The sequence below is a fragment of the Podarcis raffonei genome, chromosome 14 (genome assembly GCF_027172205.1).
Source record: "Podarcis raffonei isolate rPodRaf1 chromosome 14, rPodRaf1.pri, whole genome shotgun sequence".
In the NCBI taxonomy this organism is placed as follows: domain Eukaryota; kingdom Metazoa; phylum Chordata; class Lepidosauria; order Squamata; family Lacertidae; genus Podarcis; species Podarcis raffonei.
The window spans coordinates 31,029,720-31,051,793 of record NC_070615.1 but is presented as its reverse complement, the minus strand read 5'-3'; the positions used below and the strand labels follow the sequence as shown (position 1 = coordinate 31,051,793).

The following is a 22,074-nucleotide window of genomic DNA, read 5'->3' as shown; positions in this document are numbered from 1 at the left end:
GGATAAGCTTGAGGTTCAACTATTTAAGCACATAAACCCACATAAACCCACACAAAACTCTACTCTTAGTAAAACTTAGTTGGATTTATCCCAAAGGGTGTACAAAACATGACAAATATTTGGCTCCACAAACTTTCAGCTTCAAAACTAGTTTTGTTAAATCATACTACAGTACAGTATTTATTTCCATTTACAGTATCATCCATCAACAGTCCTAGGGCTGATCACAACAACAAACACATACCCAACAAATTAAAATTCAAAATCACAGCAACCTAAATAAGAAGCCAAACCAAGTTATATTATTGTTTATAACCCATGGCCATTACAATATAGACACAAAATACTTATGTGTAAAACACAGAAAAGGGTCATCAATCCAGTAACACAGGTATAAACCCTGAAAATAAGCAGGATTTAAAACATTCGTTTAGTTAAAAGCTCTCCTCGATATTTAGCGCTGATCTGACTCAGAAAGAGTTTGTGCAGAGGAATCACTGAATAACCTTATCTTCTAGTCAATGACAATGAAGTTTACACCCACCCACACCCTCTTGATCAAAGCAAAATTCAGATCCCCGTAACAATCCCCCAACCACGTCGAAGTCTCTCTCCCTTTGCCAGTCTGCTTCCTACTACTGGCCCTTTAAGGAGCTGTCGCGAGGAACACGAGGCAACCGTTGCGAAATCTTTGCCAGCTGGCGCGCCTGCGGGCTGAGAGCTGATGCGTTTTCCCGCCCAAACTGTGGTGGCTGTTTTTGTGTAAGGGGACACGATTGCAGAGAGAGGCAGTGCAGGAGAGCACCTCATTTATATATATATACACTTTGCATGAGGAAAGAGTGTTGTTTATTCAAAACATACATATAAGCCCCATTGTCTGCCAAAAAGAAAGGAAAAAAGAACAAAGCCTAGAGTGTATTTTTTTTAATTTATGAATTGTTTCCTATAAAACATCCTGCAGCGATTTAACAATAAAACTGTACAAACTGAAACACATGAAAGGCTAATAAAAATAGCACATGCCCTGTCCCCTAATGTAAACATCTGAGGGAAACATACACTTTTTTTTCTCTCTGAAGAGGTCAGGGGTATGTACGTAGTTTTCCCCTTCCTGTTTTTTTCAGACCTCTTGTGATTATTGTTACCTCAGAATCACAAATACCCTTGGTTGTTAACGGAATATTAAGACAAATGCATATACACAGCTGTAGTCAGTGCTAGTGCTACTCAAGAGTAGACCCATCAGAATTGCTAAGGACCTCTTGGACTGGGGTTTTGTTGGGGGTTTTGTTGCTGCTATTGATATTTTTTGTATATTTATTTTTAGATCTTATGTTTTATGTGAACATTGTTCAATTTGGTTGTGTTCTTTTTGATGCATTTTATTTATTGTTTAGTTTTATTGTATTTGTAATTATGTAAATATTTTCATGTTGTCAGCTGCCTTGAGTATGGCTTTAACAATGAAAAGGTGGCATACAAATAGTATCTTAACATGTTTATGTAAATTCTGAGGCAGCAAATAAATGATGTAAATAAATAAATACAGAAATACACTTGGGGTATACAAATTTAGCCCCCACCTTTTTCATTTAATCTTAAATATATCCAAGGCCAAGCTCTGAATGGTGCTGTGACTCTTGATTGCCTCTCCTCACAGACACTTGAAATGGCATCTGTGATTAGAGAGTACCTCATAACTCTATTTCTGTGAAGGATTTACCTCAGGAGTCTCCATTTTGTCAGTCTTGGTACACAGAGATCAAGGTTCATTACTTAAACCTACCTGTGTTGGATAGGTAGCTGTTGTTCTCATATACCCTTTTTCATATACTTTTCTTTTCTCAGCAAAAATGACAATTTTAATCCCTCATCATAAGCTCAAACAATATTTTCTTCCTCAGACACAGTGACTTCTTGCTTGCTCTACCCTAGTTTTGGCCCTCATTTTGGCCCACTTTACATTTAATAATCTGGAATAATCCAGAGAATCTCTCTTCCCACTCAGATTTTTTTAGTTCAAGGTACAAACAATTATAATGTAGTAGTAGAAATAATAATAATAATATCCTATTTTCCCCCTGATTAGCATGCCTGCTTCATCTAGCAATCACTGATGAGGTGAACAGCCCTTCAGCAAATCTCATTGTGTGAATATAATACAGGGTGAAAACAGTGTTAAGAAATGCCCGATCCACATTTTGGCTGAAAAATTCTATACCCACTCATTGGGAAGTAAGCCTCATTGAGTTAAATTACTTTCAAGTAGACTGTAGGATTGTACTGTAAACTGTCTTTACAATGTAGAATCCCCATTTCCATCTTTTCTTAACTATACTGTACTCTGTATTTGGGAAGGGGGGGTTCCATTCCTTCTAGGATTCCCATATGTCCTCTTTTTCCAGGACACGTCCTCTTTTTCATGGGTATGTAAAATGAAAGTCGTTACTGTATAGCAATCCATAATTAAAAGTAGAAGTCAACAAATGTGTCCTCTTTTTTGCTCCTCAGGATATGGCACCCTACTTCTTCCTCCGTTAAACTGGCCCTCACAAAATTGGCCAGCAAAGTCATGACTTCTTTAGTCCATCCCTTTTACATCCCCCATTTGTCTTAGTGCTTACTGAAAAAGGATCTATGAATAGATTTCTGTTTTCAGTTAAAAGCGGTTGCAACATACTCTACTGGCAGTTATTCCGCTCAATTAAATAGGGTGTATTGGGGTGCAGTTTTATGTCTGACCATATGTGTAACCATTCTTAATGCCCTCACAATTCCCAGAGTTCCTTGCAGGGCACAATGGCCATTTACTGATTTAGGTTGGCAAGATAAGACAATATCCGTACTTTCAACTTAAACTGGTTTAATTGTCACACTTTCATGCACAGTATCCTGATAATTGCAGTTTTCTGAAGGCTAGTGAACTTGTAACAGAGAAACAGCTTTTGCAGTTGAGTAATACAGCATGCTGAGGGAAAATACTGAACCCCCCATTAAGATATACTCTAGAGTTCTTGTTGATTTTGGTGTCACAGTTTGGCTTATTAGCTTGGCAGTGCTGGCAACAAGCAGCTTCATACCTACGACTCCTTTTAAATCTCATTATATCCAGCTTGAGATGCAGAAGATGCTTAACCCTCCTTTTGTGATTCCACACTATTTAATATTACAATTCAGATGTATCCACCAGTAACACTTTACATATTTTAAAAAACTTTGTCTTTTAAATGCCTCTTTGAGGTAATCTGATTCAGTCATTAAAAAAAAAAAAGCCCACTAATCCATTTTCAATGGGCAATGAATTATTTAACGCTGTATTTGAGGGAAGAATATACTATTGATAGTTGCCTAGGAGGCATAATTGGGCTGCATCTTGCTGCCTAAGACAGCTGGAAGTTTCTGTTTCTTTCCAAGTTAGAATTTTTAAATATGGAAATAGGGCACCTTAACTTTCGAAGGATCTATAAGAAAAAATAACTAGAAGTTAAAAGGGAAGACTTTCAGAATATATTAGCTGGATACACTTTATCCATGTTTAAAAAATAATAATAATCAAAAGTTGTGAAATAACCACAGTTCTGTTTGTTATGTATTATCTCCAGACAGCATTCATTTATTTTCACTTATCTAAGATATGCCAGAGATGGCCTGATGGATGAAAAGTAAAAAAGAAAGCCCAACAAAACACAACTCTGATATCTGTCAGTGAATATGAGTACAGTCCAAGGAAAACAGCTTTGAGAACTGACATTACAAAGGGCTTTTAGGCATACTGTCAGTGTACTGATTGTGACTCCTTTTTGATGCCAGTATGTGTGAGGCTTGGAAGTTTTGAACATCCCACAAAAAGTCATTTTTACTTTACAATCTGGGTTTTTAAATGAATGTTTTACAATATACCAGAAAGTCACTAAGGAACCACAACACTTTTTGGCTTCTTGGTGCTGCAGACTTATGGCAGACAATTTTTAGAATTCAGCTTTTGTTAACTCCTAAAAACCCTTTTACTGTTTTTATTGGTTTCTGCTGTTCATTTTTTTGAAAAAAAAAATATTGCTGCTGCCATCAGTAGTTCCTTAATCCTTTTTATCTTTTTAGAAATACTGAATACCAGGAGAATAAACATAAAGGAATAGGCTGAGTGGGTGGTGCTAGTGATAGGGTGGGGGTGGACAAATACCTTCCCCCAAAATTCCCTGTACAGTGTCTGCGCACTGTCTGAATTAGAAATATAGAATGTCAACAGAATGTGAACTGTTTCAAAATGTCTAAGTTTGTAATAAATTCAAAGAGCTGCTGTAGGCTAGTCCAGAGGCTTGGGCTAGAGTGCATTTGGGGAGGGAGGCTTTTGAGTCTTTCTCTTTGAGAAACATAAATTCTTCAGGCACATGGAACCAATTGTAAAGTTCTTTGGATACTGGGCACAGCTTCTTGCTGTGGTAATTTTAACTTTTCTTGAAATGGAATTTGATTTTTTTAAAAAAAAAAGCAGCAGAAGCAGATAGTTTCTTTAATATATATATAATTTATAACATTTTTGCCCCATCCTACCTCCTGGGAGTTCAGAACTGTGGACAGTGGGTGCCTTTATCTTGTTTTCATTTAACATTTAAAAGTTGACTAGGTTGGTAAGAGACTGTGGTTTACTCATTTAGCTTCATGGTATAACTGAAGATTTGACCCCAGACTTTTCTAATCTCAAGTCCAATAGTCCATGCACAACAGGAGCTGGATTGCTTTACACAAAATTGAACAATAGGGCAAGATGAGAGCTGATGGATAGAAAAATGACGTAGGGGCCAAAGCTGATGAAATGCTCTTCCCTCATGGGATAGTATCCACCAAGAATATCCACAGATAAAAAGCATCAAAGCAGTCATGTGAAATCCATATAGGTTATTACTGTTCTGTATTTACTACTTTTGCACATCTTGAAATCTGTTCAGAAACTGCCACACACATATCATGTCTATCATGAGCCAATTTCAAGCTTGCAAAAGTGCCAACATGATCTGAAAGGGTTACATTTTAAAAAGTGAAATTAAATTTAAAAATGTAATTTTCTTAATCATCTGATCCAATAAAAGAACATAAGTGTTTTTTGACAAGTTGAAACAGTTTTGTTATCTATGTTTGGCCATTACAGCAAAGAAGTCATCCAGAAAGCAGGTGCTGTATATCAAATTAGCTTTTTAAAGAAAATGGCTTCTCTGCAGAATGCTCTAAGTGATTTGTTTTGATTTTGCTCTCTTTAAAAGCTCTAACATACGTTTCTGTGGTTTCAGATAAAAAGAATGGCCTACTCGGTTCCAACACAAAATTTTGTAGCCATTTCAGATGTGCATCCAAATCTTGCTCGTCCTGTAGGTCTTGGTGACATAAGTCTTTTTTGTTCTCCAGTGAAACTGTATATCACTATATTATATTACTGCAAAATTATGTAATTGGTTTGTCTTTATATACTCACAGCATTGGCATAATTATTAGGCACAAAGTATGTTAGCTTCTCTTTGTGTACCCTCAGAAAGTGAAAACTGATACTTCTGTTGACCACAGAGTGTGGATGCCACAACTATTGATGTTGACTGGACAGTTCATTGACTGAAGTATCAGAGACTTCTTTGTATTTTCTTTAAATAGATGTTGTGTTGATAATTTCTACAGAGTCTGCATTATAGTATCACAATACATTGGAAATGTATTCTTTTGGACTATGGACACCAGATTGGAAGCTGTGAGCGTTACTCACATGGATAGTCCCATTCATGCACAGCTTCCCTTGACTTCCCTTGAGCATTTGAAAAAAATGATAATTGAGGCAAAAATTTCCATCTCTGTCTGTTGTTTCTTAACTATTAAATGCATGTCAGTGTTCCAGAGAGAGCAAGGATTTGTAAGGATACTGGTGTATATGCATATCTCCGTGTACTCTGACCTTAACAAGCACACATTGCACCTTTCAATCAGATCTGCTCAGAGTTGAGCCCCAAGGCATTTTGCCCCTATAACTTCTGCATTATAACTTCCTAGAACTCATTATGATCATTGACAGGTGAACCTGCTCATAATCTGGATTCCATATTAAAAATGAAGGTTGAATATCCAAACTGCCCGTTACATCCAAAGATCTTCAGCCTGGTTCTATACTGCAACCGTTAAAGCAGCTAAAGCTATGCTGCTTTTTCCTATTTGTGATTAGTAAGCTGTAGTATCTCTTGTGCTGCGTGTGTGCACTCACATGCTGATAGCTGTTACATTACAAGCGTTGCCAATGGCCTTGCGTTCCACATCAGTTCAAGTCCACACCCTCCTTCAAAGCCCCTGGCATGGCACAGCTGCATCATGCAGGAGTTGCTGAGCACTGGTACATTTGTACCAACATCTCTAGCTGCCCAATTCACATAGCAGAATCAACTCACAGGACCAGATCAAAGGGATAAGGCAGGAATGGGGAACCTGTAGCCCTTCAGAAGTTGTTGGACTCCAGTTCCCATCAGCCCCAGACAGTGCAGCTAATGGAAATTGATGTTAGGAGCCATAGTATAACAATATTTGGAGTGCCACATGTTTCCTGGGATAAGGTGCTATCTTCACCTGGTACAGTAATGATGCTGAGACAATGGCACTGGATCCCATACTTCAGTGTTCGCGTTGTGGAGGTTTAGCATGACTTAGCAAAACTAAAAAATGTTGCATACAGAATATGGGTGGCAACTACGTACAACACATTGAAAATGTATACCATATATAGCTTTATTGTTTTATATTTATACTCTTCTCGCATTCATTTTTGATATAGTAAAAAGAAGTATTATTTTGCAGATGGCTGTACTTGTGCGGGTCCTAAACCTCAGAACAAGACATTTAGTCTGCAGTCGTAAACATGCTAATCTGGGAGAAGTAAGCCTCACTAAACTAAATGAGGCTTACTTCTGAGTTGACATATTTAGGATTGTCATGTTAGTCTCATTACATTCAATGTGGATTACTCTCTCAAGGAAATGTGTGTAGGATTGCAGCCTAAGGATTATTAAGTATTTTAGGGACCAACAACAGAGTGTTTTGGGCCTGAAACTCAGATGGCTTACTTAAAGTCCTGACAGGGGCAAGAGAAATATATTTGTATCTCCCAGGACTTTACTGTTCATCCTAACACAAATGGCACACATACTACCGTATTGTGAACTCTTTGTTGATTTTAACATAAAATAAGAGTAGTAATTTCCTCCTATCAAAAGTTAAAGAATGTATTACAAGGCCATATATTTCTTCAAGGGATGTTTCTTTGGCACTGAATGGAAAGCACATGAAATATTCTCTTGTGGGGTGGATGTATTTGGCCAAAAGATTTTATTTAGTGTACAGCATTGAGAGTATAAATGTATGTACCAAGCAAGAATTTAATTGTAGTTTTATTTGATAAACAAATAATGCTTTCAATCTGGAAAAGAAATATGGTTTATTTAATGTCAGACATTAAGTAATTCATATTGAAGGAAGCTTTATAGTGTGTGACTTTATACATGTGAATCAGGAAGTTTTAAACATTTGACGTTTTATTATGTTTTTATATTCTGCTAGAGAAACCCAGCCAGATGGGTGGGGTATAAATAATAAAATTATTATCATTATCATTATTATTATTTATAAAATAACTAGCTCCGATAAAATCAATTCTACAACATTATTTCAAATAATATTATATATAACTGAAGCACTATGTTACTGTTTTAAGTTATGTGAATGCCAAAGGTCAAAATGAAGTAAGATGAAGATATAGAGTAAAAATAACGAGTTTGGAAAGTGTCAGCAGAAAATCCTGGCAAATGGACACAGAAGTTTATTTTCTCCTTTTGATTGGTTAAATGGTATGACTAAAATATCTCAGAATTAAGGATATCTAAAAGAGGTTTAGGAATATTTCTCAAGCTTTTAATTTGGAATTATGGAAATTCACTTTGTTAAAAGAGTCAAATAATGTTGTAAATATAAATTTTAAGAAGACTTTGAAATAAATACTATTGTAAGCAGAGTCTTAGAACATATTTGGGATTCCAAGAACCAGCTCTCTATTATCAGCAGAATTATACACAAGATATTCTACCATTTAATTAAATTACTGTGAGTTAGGAAACGAAACATTTTGAATGCGAATTAATAGAATGCACTTTAAGAAAGCTTTCAAAGACCTGAGGGAATTATATTTCATTGCAAACATACCCTGAGTGAACTTATCCAGATAAATGCTGGAATAGTTTTCTTGCCCCATCTAGTGACTGAAAGGCACATAGAAATCTGCAAGCCTATTTTTCAACAGGTGTTTTGTTCATTCTGTTTTCCCGAAACCCAATTCAAGAATGTAATGTGGTGTGCTGGTTTGGGGGTGGGGTGGGGGGTAAAGCTAAGAGACCTAATGTTTGGAGTCCTTTTAGGATATGACTTCTTATCTTTGGGGGTTTTATAAACTAAGCCAGCCAGTTCACTAAACATTACAGTGTTATTGTTTCAACACTACTGATACAAATCTGCAAAAGAATCTTTGTTTGGTGGTAGTTGTTGCCTTTAAGCATAGGTATTTCCTCTAAAAGTCTAAATAAATGCATATTTTAAGGGCTTAATGCACAACATACCCAAATTCATTTACTGCTTCCCCACGCACCTACGTTTTTAAAAAACATAGCAGTTTCTGAGAAAGGGAAAATTCATGTGGAGAAGTGGTAGAAAGGGAAAGTTTATGGAACCCCTACCTTCCTTCTGTGTCACTGTTCACAACTGCCATCTTGGGGAGTTGATTTAGCTTAGCAAAAATGACTGTTGTTTAGCTTAGCAAAAATGACTGAATGTAACATGCAGCTAGCTACCCTGCTGAGAGTTCATGATGGTATTGTAAAAAATAGGAGTTTCTTTAATAGTGAAGAAAAATTGAAATGCTCCTTTTATGCCACTGTGCAGACATGGGAAATCACATGGCCTCCATCTGTCATGGATACTTTAGTTGAGATTCCTGCATTGCAGGGGGTTGTACTAGATGACCCTTGGGGCCCCTTCCAACTCTATAATTCTATGATTTAAATGACTCAGGAACTTGTACCCTAATTGGTTTGACTTTGACATGCCCTTAGCCTATTCCGCAGTGTGCATAAGCTGCTCACTGCCTGTGTAAGTGACAAAAAGGTATATGTTTTCAGGTAAACATTTTCCTTACAGAGACAGACAGATGTGGGGTCTTTATATTATTTCCCAGTCTTCATCTTTTAATATATTGAGAAAATCACTTAGGTTGTTAATTTATTGATGCTTCTGTAGAATAAGTGCATTAAAATAGAAACAGTTAAATATGCTTTTTATTACTGAAGGACAAGAAAGTCTGTGAAATCAAATACTTCCTGTACATCTGTATTTGATGTATATATTCTGTAATCTCTTTTTCCCCCCAGAGTATAATTGGTATGGTGATTGGGAAAACAGATGCCAAAGGCTTTCCAGACAGAAAAAGTAAAGTTCTTTTAAGCCACAAATTCTCTTTTTTTCTGGCTCTATCTTCAATCCATGGTTTTTCTAACCAAAAAGCATGTGCATCAACTGGTTTTTATGCAAAAACTATATTGAAATTAAAGTGTAGATTAACAAAGCTCTAAGAGAGAGTAACAACATGTTAATTGAAACAAGCATCTCATCAACTTTATCCCTTGCTGAAACCTGGCTTAACATTTTTAAGGGCACCTGCATCTGCTAGGGTTAGTTAACATAGCACTGAATTTCCCACTATTTTGTAAGCATCTGACGATATCTGATGATAGTGGAATATTTCATTCCATGCAAAGTTTTTGCCAAATAATGAGGCACTTGCACTGCTGGTCTCTGCCTAAACTGCAATTGAACCAGCCATGGCACCATTTTTCTCCCATTCATGAAAATATAATATTTTAATTAAAAAAGGAGTGACCTCTAGTGGTAGTTAATGAGATTGTTCTCCTTTGCTTTATACTAGTTGTAGGGAACTTTTGGCCCTACAGATGTTGCTGAACTACAACTCATTCCCAGCCACTGACCATTTGCTGGGGTAGATGAGAGTTGTAGTTCAGCAACAGCTGTATGGCCCAAAGCTCCCCTCACCTGCTTTATACCTGTTTCTCATTAAGTGATCCTTTGTCCAAATCCAGCTTGTCAAGCTTTTACAGCCACTCCTCTTCCTCTCTTATCATCATTTCTTTGCTGCTGCTGCTGGCACCCCAGCACTGACCTCCATATTTCTTTATCATATCCCATATGCACATCATAAGGGAAAATGGCGGCTGATACTATGGTGATGACAGCCTCCACAACCAATAGGTGTCTGAGACAGATGACAGTTCTGAAGTCAATTTGATTGAGGTGGGCTGTTTTCTGCCATAACTTAACACTGGGCAGAATGTAACAATAAGTACATAATATTTTCATGTGTCTTACACGGAATTAAAACTTTTAACTGGATTCTAAAACTGTCTCTGTTTCTTGTCACTGCAGATATTGGATCAGAAAGGTACACTTTTAGCTTCACTGTCCGCGATTCGCCATCTTATTTCATAAATGTACATTCTTGGGGAAGAGAGGACTATATTAAATCACTTTCAGAAAGCTTTAGAGTTGGTGACTGTGGTGAGCTGGAGTTTATTCCGAACATATTTCAATTTCAGTATGTTTCCCTCCTCTTTAAATCAGTATAATGTGTTGTGGTCCTAGTGTGTTATCCTTCAAAGAGTTGTGGACTATTTAATTGGAACCAAATTTTTTAGTTAGATTGAGTGAGAGGGGGAAACGTAAACTAAAAAGAACCAACAAGATTCAGTCTAATAAAGCTGTCATCAAGAGACATGGACTGAAAAAGTAATCTCCCAGATTCCCTCTCAGATGCTAAGTTTTTACTGTTTCAGTCTTCTAAAAATGGTCCATAAATTTAATAATAATAATAATCCAGCCAGATTTAAGCAGTTAAGGCTGAAATTGTATGCAGGTACCCAGGAGTAAAGCTGACTGAAAACTATTAGAACTGGATTGCCAGTGTCTTGCTGAATGAACTTGTAAGCAGTCATTTAAATCCATACTTATGTGGCTTTCCACTGTTTCCCCTTTTATAGTCATAATTGAAAATCCTTTAGTTCAGACAAAAGAGGCTGAAAAGGAAGAAAAATTCAACGCTACAACTCCTAGGTAACTGTAAAGTCAGAATCTTATACCCTAAATAAGACGAAAACATGTATACAAGTGGCATATTCAGATTCTTGACACCAGATGATACAGATGTTACTCTTGAAAAAATTATATAGCTGTCTGGCAAGGGTTTAGTTAGTGTCCTCCACTAATGCTACAAAATGACCTGACAGCCAATCAACACCAAACAGTTATCGATTACACATTGTGTCCAGATTTTCACTTTTTGAAATATGGCAATTCTAACATCTCTTAACACTGAAACTATTGTAATACCCTGTACTGCAGCATAGAAATGAATCTTAAACTCAGGGCTCATCCACACTTACCTTTTGCCCTGTGCTTTCTAGGAACAGGTCCACAATTTAAAGTGCTGTATCTGAGCCCCCCCTCCCCCCCTTTTTTTTTTGCCTTGGCACTTTCCCTGAGAAAACCTGCTCTTTAATGCTTAATCAAAACAAATATCAGTTTGTGTCTTCATAGATTGCCATTTGTTCTGATTCAGCAGTAAAAAGCAGGGTTTCACGGGGAAAGTGCAGGGCAAAAAAGCACGCACAGAGCTTTAAAGCATGGATGCAGCACAAAAGGAAGTGTGGAGGAGTCCTCAGTCGACATATACTAGGTATTATTTGGCTCCATTCAATGTAAGTATATTGGGTAGAAAACTGCAAAAACCCTGCATTTTGCAGTGCCTCACAAACTGAGTAATTGATACATCAAACTGGGGTTCATAGTTAATACCCCAAAATCCAAAATTGTCTGAATCACTTTGAACTGGTGCCCAAGTTTTGCAGTGGTTTTACAGCAGTTGTACTCACACCAACTCTGTGAGACTGAGAGATAGTGAGTGGCCTAAGGTTGGCCCATGGCTATTTGTATAGGGACTCTATCAATTACATCACACTGGTCCTGTATTTGCTGAATTACAGCTTTTTTCAAGTCTTGTTTTGAGCACCCTTAGGTGTTAACGGCTCTTAAAGTACCTTCAGTTACTCACAACAGATAGCTGAATTGCAATGTCAAAAGTATTTCTTATTGCAACACTAAAATATGCAGAACTATCTGCTTCCAGAGCTTAGAGTAGGTTAATCATCCATTTCTCCCCCCCACCCCATGAAGCGGTGTCAGTGTCAACTCTGCCTGCCAATGACTTGACTTGTGTTTGTACAAAGAAGCCACTATTCTCTGGTATCAATTGTAATGTGCTTTTCACAACATCAGTATAACACCAGTATTACAATAACCCATAACAATTCAGAGTTCATAATATAGGAAAAAGCCTTTAGTAGTGATGAGTAAAGTATTGTTTGTGTTGTGCATGTCAGCTGCTACAAACTGCTCCTCAGTGAGAATCATTCCGTGGTTAAAATCTGTCCCCACTATGAAGTTGACACCAAACTACTGTCCCTGTTGAATCTACCTGTGAAGAACCCTCAAGATTTTTACTCTCTGGCAGACATTGCAGCCAATGGACAGAGCCTGGAAGGAAGAATCATTAATATTCTTGCAGCTGTCAAGTCGGTAAGTCAGAAAAACTTTAACATATTGGAGAGCTTCTACTGTAGCCCGGTGATCAAATTAATTTATGTATAGTTAAGGATTTATTGGACCATCTCTGATTGGAGTTGTCTCCTTTTGTCTTGGTCAGCAGCCAGTTGGCTTGATTTAATGCCAAGGAAGGTTTGCAAGTGATATCAATGAAAAAATTCATAAACAGCACATTTTACAAAGCCTTCATGTCCCTAGGCTGGCCCCCTGAAACAGCACAATATAAGGAAGTTTATTTAAAGTCTTTTGACATTCACCCACAGATTAGTTTTTAACTATAAGATTAAGCATGAATGCTAAATTGGTTTATTGATTTAGCACATGTCTCACTGACCCTTCATCTTTGTCCTCTTAAGAAATAGGAAGAGCCCTGCTGAATCAGCGCACAGGCCAATCTAGCCCAGCATCCTGTTCTCATAGTAGCCAACCAAATACTTAACGCATGGGTAGGCAAACTAAGGCTAGGGGGCCTCATCTAGCCCAATTGCCTTCTAAATCCAGCCCGCAGACAGTCCTGGAATCAGCGTGTTTTTATATGAGTAGAATGTGTCCTTTTATTTAAAATGCATCTCTGTGTTATTTGTGGGTCATAGGAATTCGTTCCTTTTTTTTCCTTTCCAAAATATAGTCTGGCACACCACAAGGTCTGAGGGACAATGGACCGGCCCCCTGCTGAAAGAGTTTGCTGATCTCTGACTTAAGGGAAGCCCACAAGCATAACATCGGCACAACAGCACTTTTGCCACTGAATAGGAATGTGCTGCCTCCAACAGTGGCGGTTAAACATTGCTGTCATATTAGCATTAAGAACATGAAACACTTTTCTTTCTTACATACTCCATTCAACGAGGGCACAATCCATTAAGAAGTTCTCTTGCACAGGCCCCATTGCAATTAGCAGGACCTATACAATACCATGCTAAATGCCATGGTGATTGCTGTGTGCAAATGCCATCCAAATCTATCAAACTGCGCTACTTACTTGGTATCACAAATCACACGAGTCTATACAAGTTTCTGGCATCTTCAGTTAAAAAAAAAAAAAAGCTGAGTCAACAAGTGATGAGAAATACCTCTCTCTGCCCAAGAACTTGAACAGTAATTGCTACTCAGAATACACAATACTGGACTATATGGTCCACAGGTCTCACCTGAGTTAGTATAAGGCAGCTTCATATGTTTACCAGAGTGGGGGGTATCTGCAAGTCTCCAGCCTTATGTTCGCCACCAGTTAGTGATTATCTCCTGCAAATATCATTTTTTCCAGCTGATTTTCAAGAATTCAGTTGGGCTTACTTTTTATTTTGGAGACCCAGTTGGAAGAAGGCAGGCAATAAGGAATGAATAACATTTATAGGGAAGAATCAGCAAGCAAAGGGAGGCTTAAGTACCTACTCTTACCCACTGTTATCTCCCCCTATAAGTGCCTCAGAAGAAAACATGGGGTTTGGTAATCTATGTCTCCTTACAGTGTGCAGTTCTGCCCTTAGAAAGTTGCTATGGTAAATGCTTTTCTACTCTATTGCAAGAGTATTCATGTAGTCTTTTGAATGTAAAAATTCAATAAACTGAAGCAAAGCTGCTTACTCTCCTTCAGCAATGCCCTACCATTTTGCAAGTCCTTCATTGGATTCATTTTTCTGTGAAGAATGAGGTGCACATGCACACTGAGAGACTTTAATTGCAGCCAGCCCTGCTGAAGTGTTTGTAGTGTGGACCAGTGGTGGAAGCTACCCATTGTGACTGCTGAGGCAGAAGCCAGGGAGGCTAAGAGTAGGCAAAACCAGGGCCAGTGGCAGGCAAACCCAACGCATTGTAGTTTTGTCCCCACCTTCCTCCCTACAAGAGCAATAATGATACTAAGGGGGAAGAAGCTGGCAGCCAATGTCCCCCCCCCCCGGACCTGTTGTAAGTGCAATTACAAAAGCTGGGCACCACCTTTCTGCCGAGCGGTAGCAAGATTACAGGGGGTTTGAGGCATTCACCCTGGGCTCCTTTGGAGAATTGAAGACATGGTGGATACCGTTGTACCTTTAAGAAATATGGTTTATCAACATATTTACACATTCACTCTGCATGAAGGGAGTCCAGATTTTACAGCAAGGTCATTTCAAGAGGGGGTTGTTCCCCATAGCAGTATAGCACTGGAGGCAAAAGTATTTCTCCTAGCCAACCTGCCCAAAATGCATCTCAGTCTTTTTTCTCCCTTCCTTTTCCCAGCACACCTTGCTAAAAACACTCTTTTCCTGTCACCCCACACCTAGCTACCCTGGCAATCTGACTACTCAGGCCAAAGATTCCTCTTAGAATGGACCACCAACATCTTTGTCATGTTAATTTCTCTATCCCAGGTGAGGCACTGGCTTGGAAGAAAGCTTAGCCTGTACTTTTCCACTGGCCTCCAGTTCTTCCCGTCAATACTCCAAAAACCAAAATTCTACCATTTATTAATTTCTAGGTTTTGGGGGGCCCCCCAATCTATAACACCACAAAGGGAGTCAGGTGGCAGCTGGCTAAGGGCAGAGTGAGGCAGTCTAATAGACCAGACTTCACTGGTGTGGATAGCATAGACATAAATATGGGGATACACTATTGCTTTTGACAAGGTTGGTGTGTGCGCAAGATGAATATTGCAAATCATTTGTTGTGCACTTTACAAAGGTTGGAGAACCAAAGTACTTCACCACTTCGGACAGACGAAAGGGTCACAGATGTGAAGTAAGGCTGTATGATGAAACCGAGTCTTCCTTTGCAATGATATGGTAAGATGTATTCTAAATCACAATCGAACTATACCCATTAATACGAAAATAAGAGGCTACACTGAACGTAAGTACATATTGCTATCATTAATTGAAGCTTCTTATTAATTTTGTGGTGTCTCTGATGATACAGAAGCATTCATTTAATGGCAGCAATATCCATTAACTTCTATAACATACAAGGCTGTCCAATAGAATGGTCTTGAATATATTACCCATTTCTATGAGTTATTGACAATTTCTCCCCTAAGGAGAGGCAGAGTGAAACAAAGCTGCAAATCAATTACAAAAGGTCATGTGGAGATGAGGAAATAAAAGAAGCCATTTAGTCAGTCAGACCACTGGTGATCATTCCTTTTCAAAGCAACATTTTGTCAAGTAGCAACTATAGATTAACCTTTGCGTAAATGCTTATCATCAAGACTTTTATACATTAAAAATGCTTCAAAAAATTTCTGGGAGAACATGTAGCAAATACTGTATTAAGAATGTAAGAGGAGCCCTGGTTAAGATTTCTCTTTCAAGAGAAAACTAAATAAACACCACTGCTCTTTTAGAAAAACCAGATTACCTAGACAGAGAGGGAAGAATCTGGATAGAAAAAGAGCTTTTAATTTTTCAGTCCTTCTTGTGTCTGGGCCAAGTGACATTTCCATGTTCTGAAGCCACAAGGCACAATTTAGTAGTTGTGATGTGCAAGTGCTCCTGCTGTTCCAATATGCAGATAAAGCTCAATGAGCATAGAAGGTGCTCTCATCTTCATCAGCTAGTGAACATTCTGGGAACATACATTTTCATAGACGAGAATGGAAAGCTTCTGCATGTGTGGGGATTTGAATTTGAATTTTGAAACAAGCTTTATTCTGGTTGCGCACACTCAACACATAAATATAGGTTAACATTTCAAGAACTGAAATGTAAGTTGAGAATGTAAATTGGTTAGGTGCAGAGCAACTGCTGCTATGCATGAGACATCCTGCTGCATGCAAGACTGACATCTGAATCCACAAGTATTATAATTTTGCTCACTTTCCCTTAGTCACTCAGCCACTTGGTCACAGCCATGATGCTTTTTGTATAGTTTTGACCTGTGCTCTTATGCTTATACAGTCTGGGTTCAGCATATGCCTCATAAACAAGGGATTCCCTGCTCCAGGTGTCAACCTCTTATAAATAGGACCTCCACACTGGCTCTGCAATTCCCTTCCTGAGTGCTTTTGACTGCTTGTTTTCAGAAGCAGAGTAAGATATATCTGTTTAGCAATTTGCTCAGCACCTATTCTGCCTTAAACCAAAGGAAAAGCAGTGCCCAACCTGGTGGTTACAGAATGAACAATGCAAGTAGGGGACTGCAACCTAAGATGGGGAAAAGGTGGTGGTAAGGAACACTGAGGCACTTTAAATGAATTCATATCTCCAGGGCCTGATGAGCTACTGCAATGTGCTCTACATGGGGCTACCTTTGAAGGTGACTCAGAAACTACAACTAATACAGAATGCAGCTAGGACCTGAACCAATGGATCCAAGTTACAAGAAAGAAGATCCTGATTAAATTCAGAGAGAACTTTCTGAAAGAGCTGTTTGACAGTGGAATAAACTTCCACAAGAGGGGGTGGAATCTCTTTCCTAGGAGGGTTTTAAGCAGAGGTTGGATGGTCATCTGCCACGTATGTTTTAGTTGAGATTCCAGCATTGCAGGGCGTTGGACTAGATGATCCTTGGGGTACTTTCCAACTCTACAATTCTATGATTCTTTGACATTTGTTACTTTTTATATTGTTGTATCATTTTAATATTTGGAAGTTGCCCTGATACAAGAGTGTCAATATATTCTGTCAACACAAATAGAAAATATTAACATTTTAAACAAATAAACATTTGTATTAATTGAATGCTGCTATTTTTCTAGCTGGGACAATGAATCTATCCAGCTTGCACAGAGCTGGATGCCACGAGAAACAGGTACTTCTCAGTTTTTTATATATAGTATTTTTGCTGAGGTTATCACTAGTGTAAAGCTTTGCCTGTAATAACAAAATAATAATAAATAATATTTTTCTTCCCAGTAATATTTGCATCAGATGTAAGAATAAATTTTGACAAATTTAGAAATTGCATGGTTGCAACTGTACTCTCAAAATCCATCATTACTACTAATCCCGGTAAGACACAATTCTAAAACCTTGTTAAATTGTCATAGAATGCCTTATATTATCCTAATGCTTTTATTGAAAATTTATCTATTTATTTAATATATTTATTCTCTCAAGTTGGTATTCAGGGCAGCTTAGAACATTAAAATATGATGGCTTAGGACTTTAAACACAGTTCTACTTGTTTAAAACCTACAGAATAATTCCCTGCCCATTTGCAACATTGAGTTTCTTTATGGCAATAGTTTAATACCACCTGTTTTACTAAGTGCCCAGCTCTATATCTATCAGTACTTTCTTTTTTCTTCTTTGTACATTTCAAAAGTTCCATCTGTACTTCTATTTCCTCCTAAACCCTCACCTGTGTTCAGTCTATGATCCTTATCTATTGACAATGCTACAATCCATCCTGCTGAACAGACACAAAGCCTTGGCTTTCTTTAATTTTCCTTTATTCCCCATATTTAGTCCATTCTATGTCATTATCATCCTCACACTACTCAGCCATCTGGAGATTTGCTCCATTCATTCACTCACTCTTGGAGCTACCTCCTAAAAAAATGAGATGCCACTTCCCCCTTTTCCTTCAAAACCCATCTTTTATAAAGCTTTTGGTAGAACTCCTAGTCCCAATGCCGTGCTGTAAACTAAGTACTTAATAGAAACATTTTCTGTTCCTGTTTACCCCTGCCTCCATTTCCTTCTTCTCCCTTTTGTCTCTCCCTGTGATGAATTGTAGATTGCAAGTATTCTGAGCAGTACCCTGTCTTGTCATCTGTAAGGCACCATACACATTGATGATGCTCTATGTATATATAAATATTTGTATAGAAAATACGTGCCTTCATTACATATCTTTAGGTCCCAGGCAAAAACATTTTGCTTTTCCCAGGCCTTTGCCTAATTAAGCAATCTATGGCCTTTTAAACTAGGACGGGGTATTTCTCCTTTGTTATTATGTATATTTGTGTTTTTATACTGTAAACTGCACTGTATACTTAACTTGCTTACTTACTTACCACATGTCCTTATTAAAAAGGATATAATATATTATGACTGGGAAAGACCTCTGCCTATAACAATGGAGGGCTACTTCCAGAAAGATTAGACAGTTCTGGGATAGATGGTATCTCAATGTATGATCTTAAGGCACATGAGGCAGCCACCTTGCTGAAGCTAAGCAGGTCTGGGTCTGACCCTGGAGTCCATGACAGAAGAAAGGTGGAATATATGTGTAAGAAAATACATTAATGGATCATCCACCTGCTTTACTATAAGGTGGTCTTATAGGTTTCATTTCTATCAACACAATCCTATATGTCTTAATGCAGACGTAAATCCTGTTGACATCAATGGACCGAATGCCTTGTGTGTAAAGAATTACAGCAATGTCTTTTCTGTAGCAGACATCAACCAAATACATGGAGCTAACCATTTAGCTAAAAAATCTCCCACAAACTATTTTGGCATTATGCAAGTTTACCTTTATTAATACTGCTTTGAAAAATATTTTTTCAAGATACACCAGAAGCAATCAATCTACACAACTTTATAAGAGAAAGTGCAGAAATGTTAGATTTGGATGATGAAATGGGAGATCATTTCAGAGATTCCATAAATGGTGAGTGTTTACCAAGTAGTCCTTTAATCTGATAGAAATATTTTTTTTTAAATTAAAAAATTGTCCAGTAGCACCTTAGAGACCAACTAAGTTTGTTCTTGGTATGAGCTTTTCTGAGGTTGATGGACTTCCATTTCATGCAGCTCAATGTGGTGCCTTCCATGGTTCTAGATTCAGGTATCTAAATCTAGACTGCTATATATTGCTTAGATTTACCCTTCTAAATGCAAACAGTTCTCAGAACACAGGCTAACTTTTTTGCTTACTTTTTTTTTTAAGGACAGCATGTATTCAAAGTTATTGCCACATACTTCAGAGGCAAATGTATGTTAAAAGTTCTCATGTACAATCCATTTGATGCTGCGTGCCATTCTGAGAACTATTAACTGGGAAGTATGCTATAAACAGGGAAGTGTTCAGCGATCATGGCTCAGAGAATAAAGAGTGGACTTCAGTCTGGGAAATCATAAAAATTAATTAAAGCTTAACTGTTCTGGTTATAATACAAATGAATAACAGAGTCTTTTCTGTCCAATGGCATATTATGATTTTAAATGTTTTTTTCTTATGGTAAACTATATTTTATTGAAGTCCACTAGTCAGTGGGAAGTTTTTTTCTGTCTTTAAACTTCAGATCAAGTCCCTTTTTAAAAAGACAATCTTACTTTTCCCCCCTGTTATCTTTAGTACAGGCAATAGTTGATGTTTATACAGTGGAGCAATTAAAGATGAAACCTTTGCAAAATGAGGGAAAATCAGAACCTTTCTATGGCATTATTTTTGCCTACATTTCTATGCTGAATATTGATAATGAGACAACTAAAATAATACGAAACAGATGGTAAGCACCTCATTAAGTGTCCTGGACATTTATCCTGCTCCTCACTCCCATTCCAAATCAGCTTGAAAAACTTCCATCTCTCTATTCCTCAAACCACTTTTTCCTCCTAACTCAGCATCAAAGCCTTTTCTGAAGTACTCTAACCTTATCTAACTTGCATGTCCAAAGATTCTTTGCTCTTCAGCCATCCTTCTTTCTTGCCTTTGAGCCAAGATAGCATGTGTATTCTATATTATACATTCTATTATTGTACACTCATAATTAAACAAGAAGCATATAAAAACAATGTGACAATTTCATCAGATATAATGAATAGGTATGTTAGATGCATAATAACTAAACACACGTTCATTTATTTAAAATCTTGCCCTCTTTTCTTTTCTGCAGTAGCAAGTGCCACTATGTGGTCAATGAAGGAACAAACTCATGCTCCTTCTGTAGCAGCTTTGTCTCCTCCTCAGATGCCACACTACTCTTTGCCAGCTTTGATGTACGAGTTGATCTGACAGACCACACAGGCACTCTCCATTCTTGCAATCTCTCAGACACAGTGGCTGAAGAAGCTTTAGGCTGCACGGTAAGAATGTATTAGAAATAGATCTCTTCTACTCAGGCTTATGGTTCAGGTTGTGTTTAGCACCAATCGAGAGCCTGAGGTTTAATGCATTGCACCAGTACTGCATCTGATGAAATAGACTCTAGCCCCCAAAAAGTTATGCTGCAATAAATTTACTGATCTTTCAAGGCCCTTCAAGGCTTGCTTGGTTTTGCTGTGAACCTACTGTATGTATGCACTTCTGAAAACACTCATCTTCCTTTCGATTCATGCTTCACTTCATGCTTGTGTGCATTGCGTACCAATTAAGTTGTGGTCACTCCATTAGGTCCAGGAGTTCCAGACTCTGACAGAGGCTCAAAAAACAGCCCTAAAATGGCACCTTCTTCTAGAACGAAGCAAAATTTATTTTAAAGTAAGTATAGAAATAAGGAAATACACACCTAAATGAGAACCATTCTCCATGACAACCCTCACCCTATTAACATCTTCTGAGGAATCCATTATCAAAGTTTCTTTTAGTGAATAAAGAACTGAGATTTGAAAAAGGCGTTTTCTATGATTGCCAATAATATAGATCAGTTTATCCAGCAAGTTCTGCAGGAGGCAACACCAACCAACTTTGGAGGGGCAGATGGGGGAATTGTCAGCTTGTACATTTTCTGGTAGATAACAAATTTCTGCATGTAACTGTTCATCCAAGCGGATGAAGTTAAAAGTAGATGGTGTGTGTGTGCGCGCGAAGATTTTCTGTGAGAAAACAAGGTCAGAAGGACTAATAGCCCTCTCCTGCCCATCTTCTCCTTCAAACTGCCACTGCACAACATAATATGTAGTTCTAAATTTATATAAAGTTGCATTATCTTCTTGAAAACTGTATTTTTGGAGAAGTATATTTTTTTAAAAAAAAATCTAATTTACTTCTATAGGTTATTATTTCGCCCAATGCACGAACCAGACTGAGAGTTAGTTTGCTTTCTTGCAAACTAGCAGATCCTGTGGAGGCCAGTCAAAACCTGCCTGGAAAAGACCTACCTTGTCCAGCTTCAGAACAGCTGGAAGGAGTCTAAGTTGTTGTAACATGGTGAATTTACATCTTGGGGGGGGCGTTGCATTCTCATTGCAAAGATGCTAGAAAGTGTGCTTTATCATTCATGTTTTAAAACTGTGTACTATCATTTAAGGAAGAGTTTACCTTAGTCCATCCTTCACCAAATTGCTGTCCAGCTCCAATCAGTTGGAACTGATGAGAGACCTAGTCCAAAACATGGTGGATTTACAAGGCTGGCAAAGGCAGCCTTAGTCTGACTCAAGAGACCTAGATATACTATCTACATTCTTTTTAAAACAAAGTTTTCATTCCATGTATAACATATTTGAGTAAAAATATACTTATGAA

General features: G+C 37.8%; 2 protein-coding genes and 1 long non-coding RNA gene across 9 annotated transcripts in view; 2 read left to right on the top strand and 1 right to left on the bottom strand.

Annotated features, from left to right (window-relative positions):
* The window catches only part of LOC128402158 (uncharacterized), an 11,621-nt gene extending 9,559 nt beyond the window's left edge, over window positions 1–2,062 (bottom strand). The window contains exon 1 of one of the 2 annotated variants that reach the window (XR_008327613.1): window positions 1,790–2,062. This is a non-coding gene — a long non-coding RNA (uncharacterized LOC128402158). Of the gene's footprint in view, window positions 1–550; window positions 656–1,789 lie in introns of those variants that run through there. The other variant, XR_008327612.1, reaches the window with a different exon arrangement.
* On the top strand, window positions 642–22,074 carry MEIOB (meiosis specific with OB-fold). Of its 6 annotated transcripts, XM_053366106.1 has the most exons (15): window positions 755–918; window positions 2,892–2,953; window positions 5,283–5,366; window positions 9,441–9,498; window positions 10,510–10,641; window positions 11,121–11,193; window positions 12,519–12,714; window positions 15,403–15,503; window positions 17,414–17,466; window positions 17,571–17,666; window positions 19,177–19,278; window positions 19,966–20,119; window positions 20,507–20,696; window positions 21,004–21,090; window positions 21,605–22,074. In XM_053366106.1, the coding sequence occupies exons 3-15, from the start codon at window positions 5,298–5,300 to the stop codon at window positions 21,743–21,745; spliced, it is 1,452 nt and encodes a 483-aa protein (XP_053222081.1). In that variant the 5' UTR covers window positions 755–918; window positions 2,892–2,953; window positions 5,283–5,297; the 3' UTR covers window positions 21,746–22,074. The 6 variants fall into 6 exon arrangements, with proteins under 6 accessions (XP_053222076.1, XP_053222079.1, XP_053222077.1 ...); XM_053366101.1 differs by lacking the exons at window positions 755–918; window positions 2,892–2,953 and adding an exon at window positions 642–748; XM_053366104.1 differs by lacking the exons at window positions 755–918; window positions 2,892–2,953 and adding an exon at window positions 680–752 and having other exon boundaries at window positions 5,273–5,366.
* LOC128402156 (hydroxyacylglutathione hydrolase, mitochondrial) overlaps window positions 21,005–22,074 on the top strand; it is a 41,936-nt gene continuing 40,866 nt past the window's right edge. Inside the window, exon 1 of the mRNA XM_053366111.1 lies at window positions 21,005–21,090. The gene's annotated coding sequence lies outside the window, so the exon portion shown is untranslated. The remainder of the gene's footprint in view (window positions 21,091–22,074) is intronic.

What these genes read in the sequence shown, in the direction of transcription:
- MEIOB (XM_053366101.1), top strand. Translation starts at nt 725, where the DNA reads ATGCGTTTTCCCGCCCAAACTGTG. An exon ending in AGGCTTTCCAGACAGAAAAA is followed by an intron (nt 9,499 to 10,509) that starts GTAAAGTTCTTT and finishes TTGTCACTGCAG; the next exon opens with ATATTGGATCAGAAAGGTAC. An exon ending in CTTTAGAGTTGGTGACTGTG is followed by an intron (nt 10,642 to 11,120) that starts GTGAGCTGGAGT and finishes CCCCTTTTATAG; the next exon opens with TCATAATTGAAAATCCTTTA.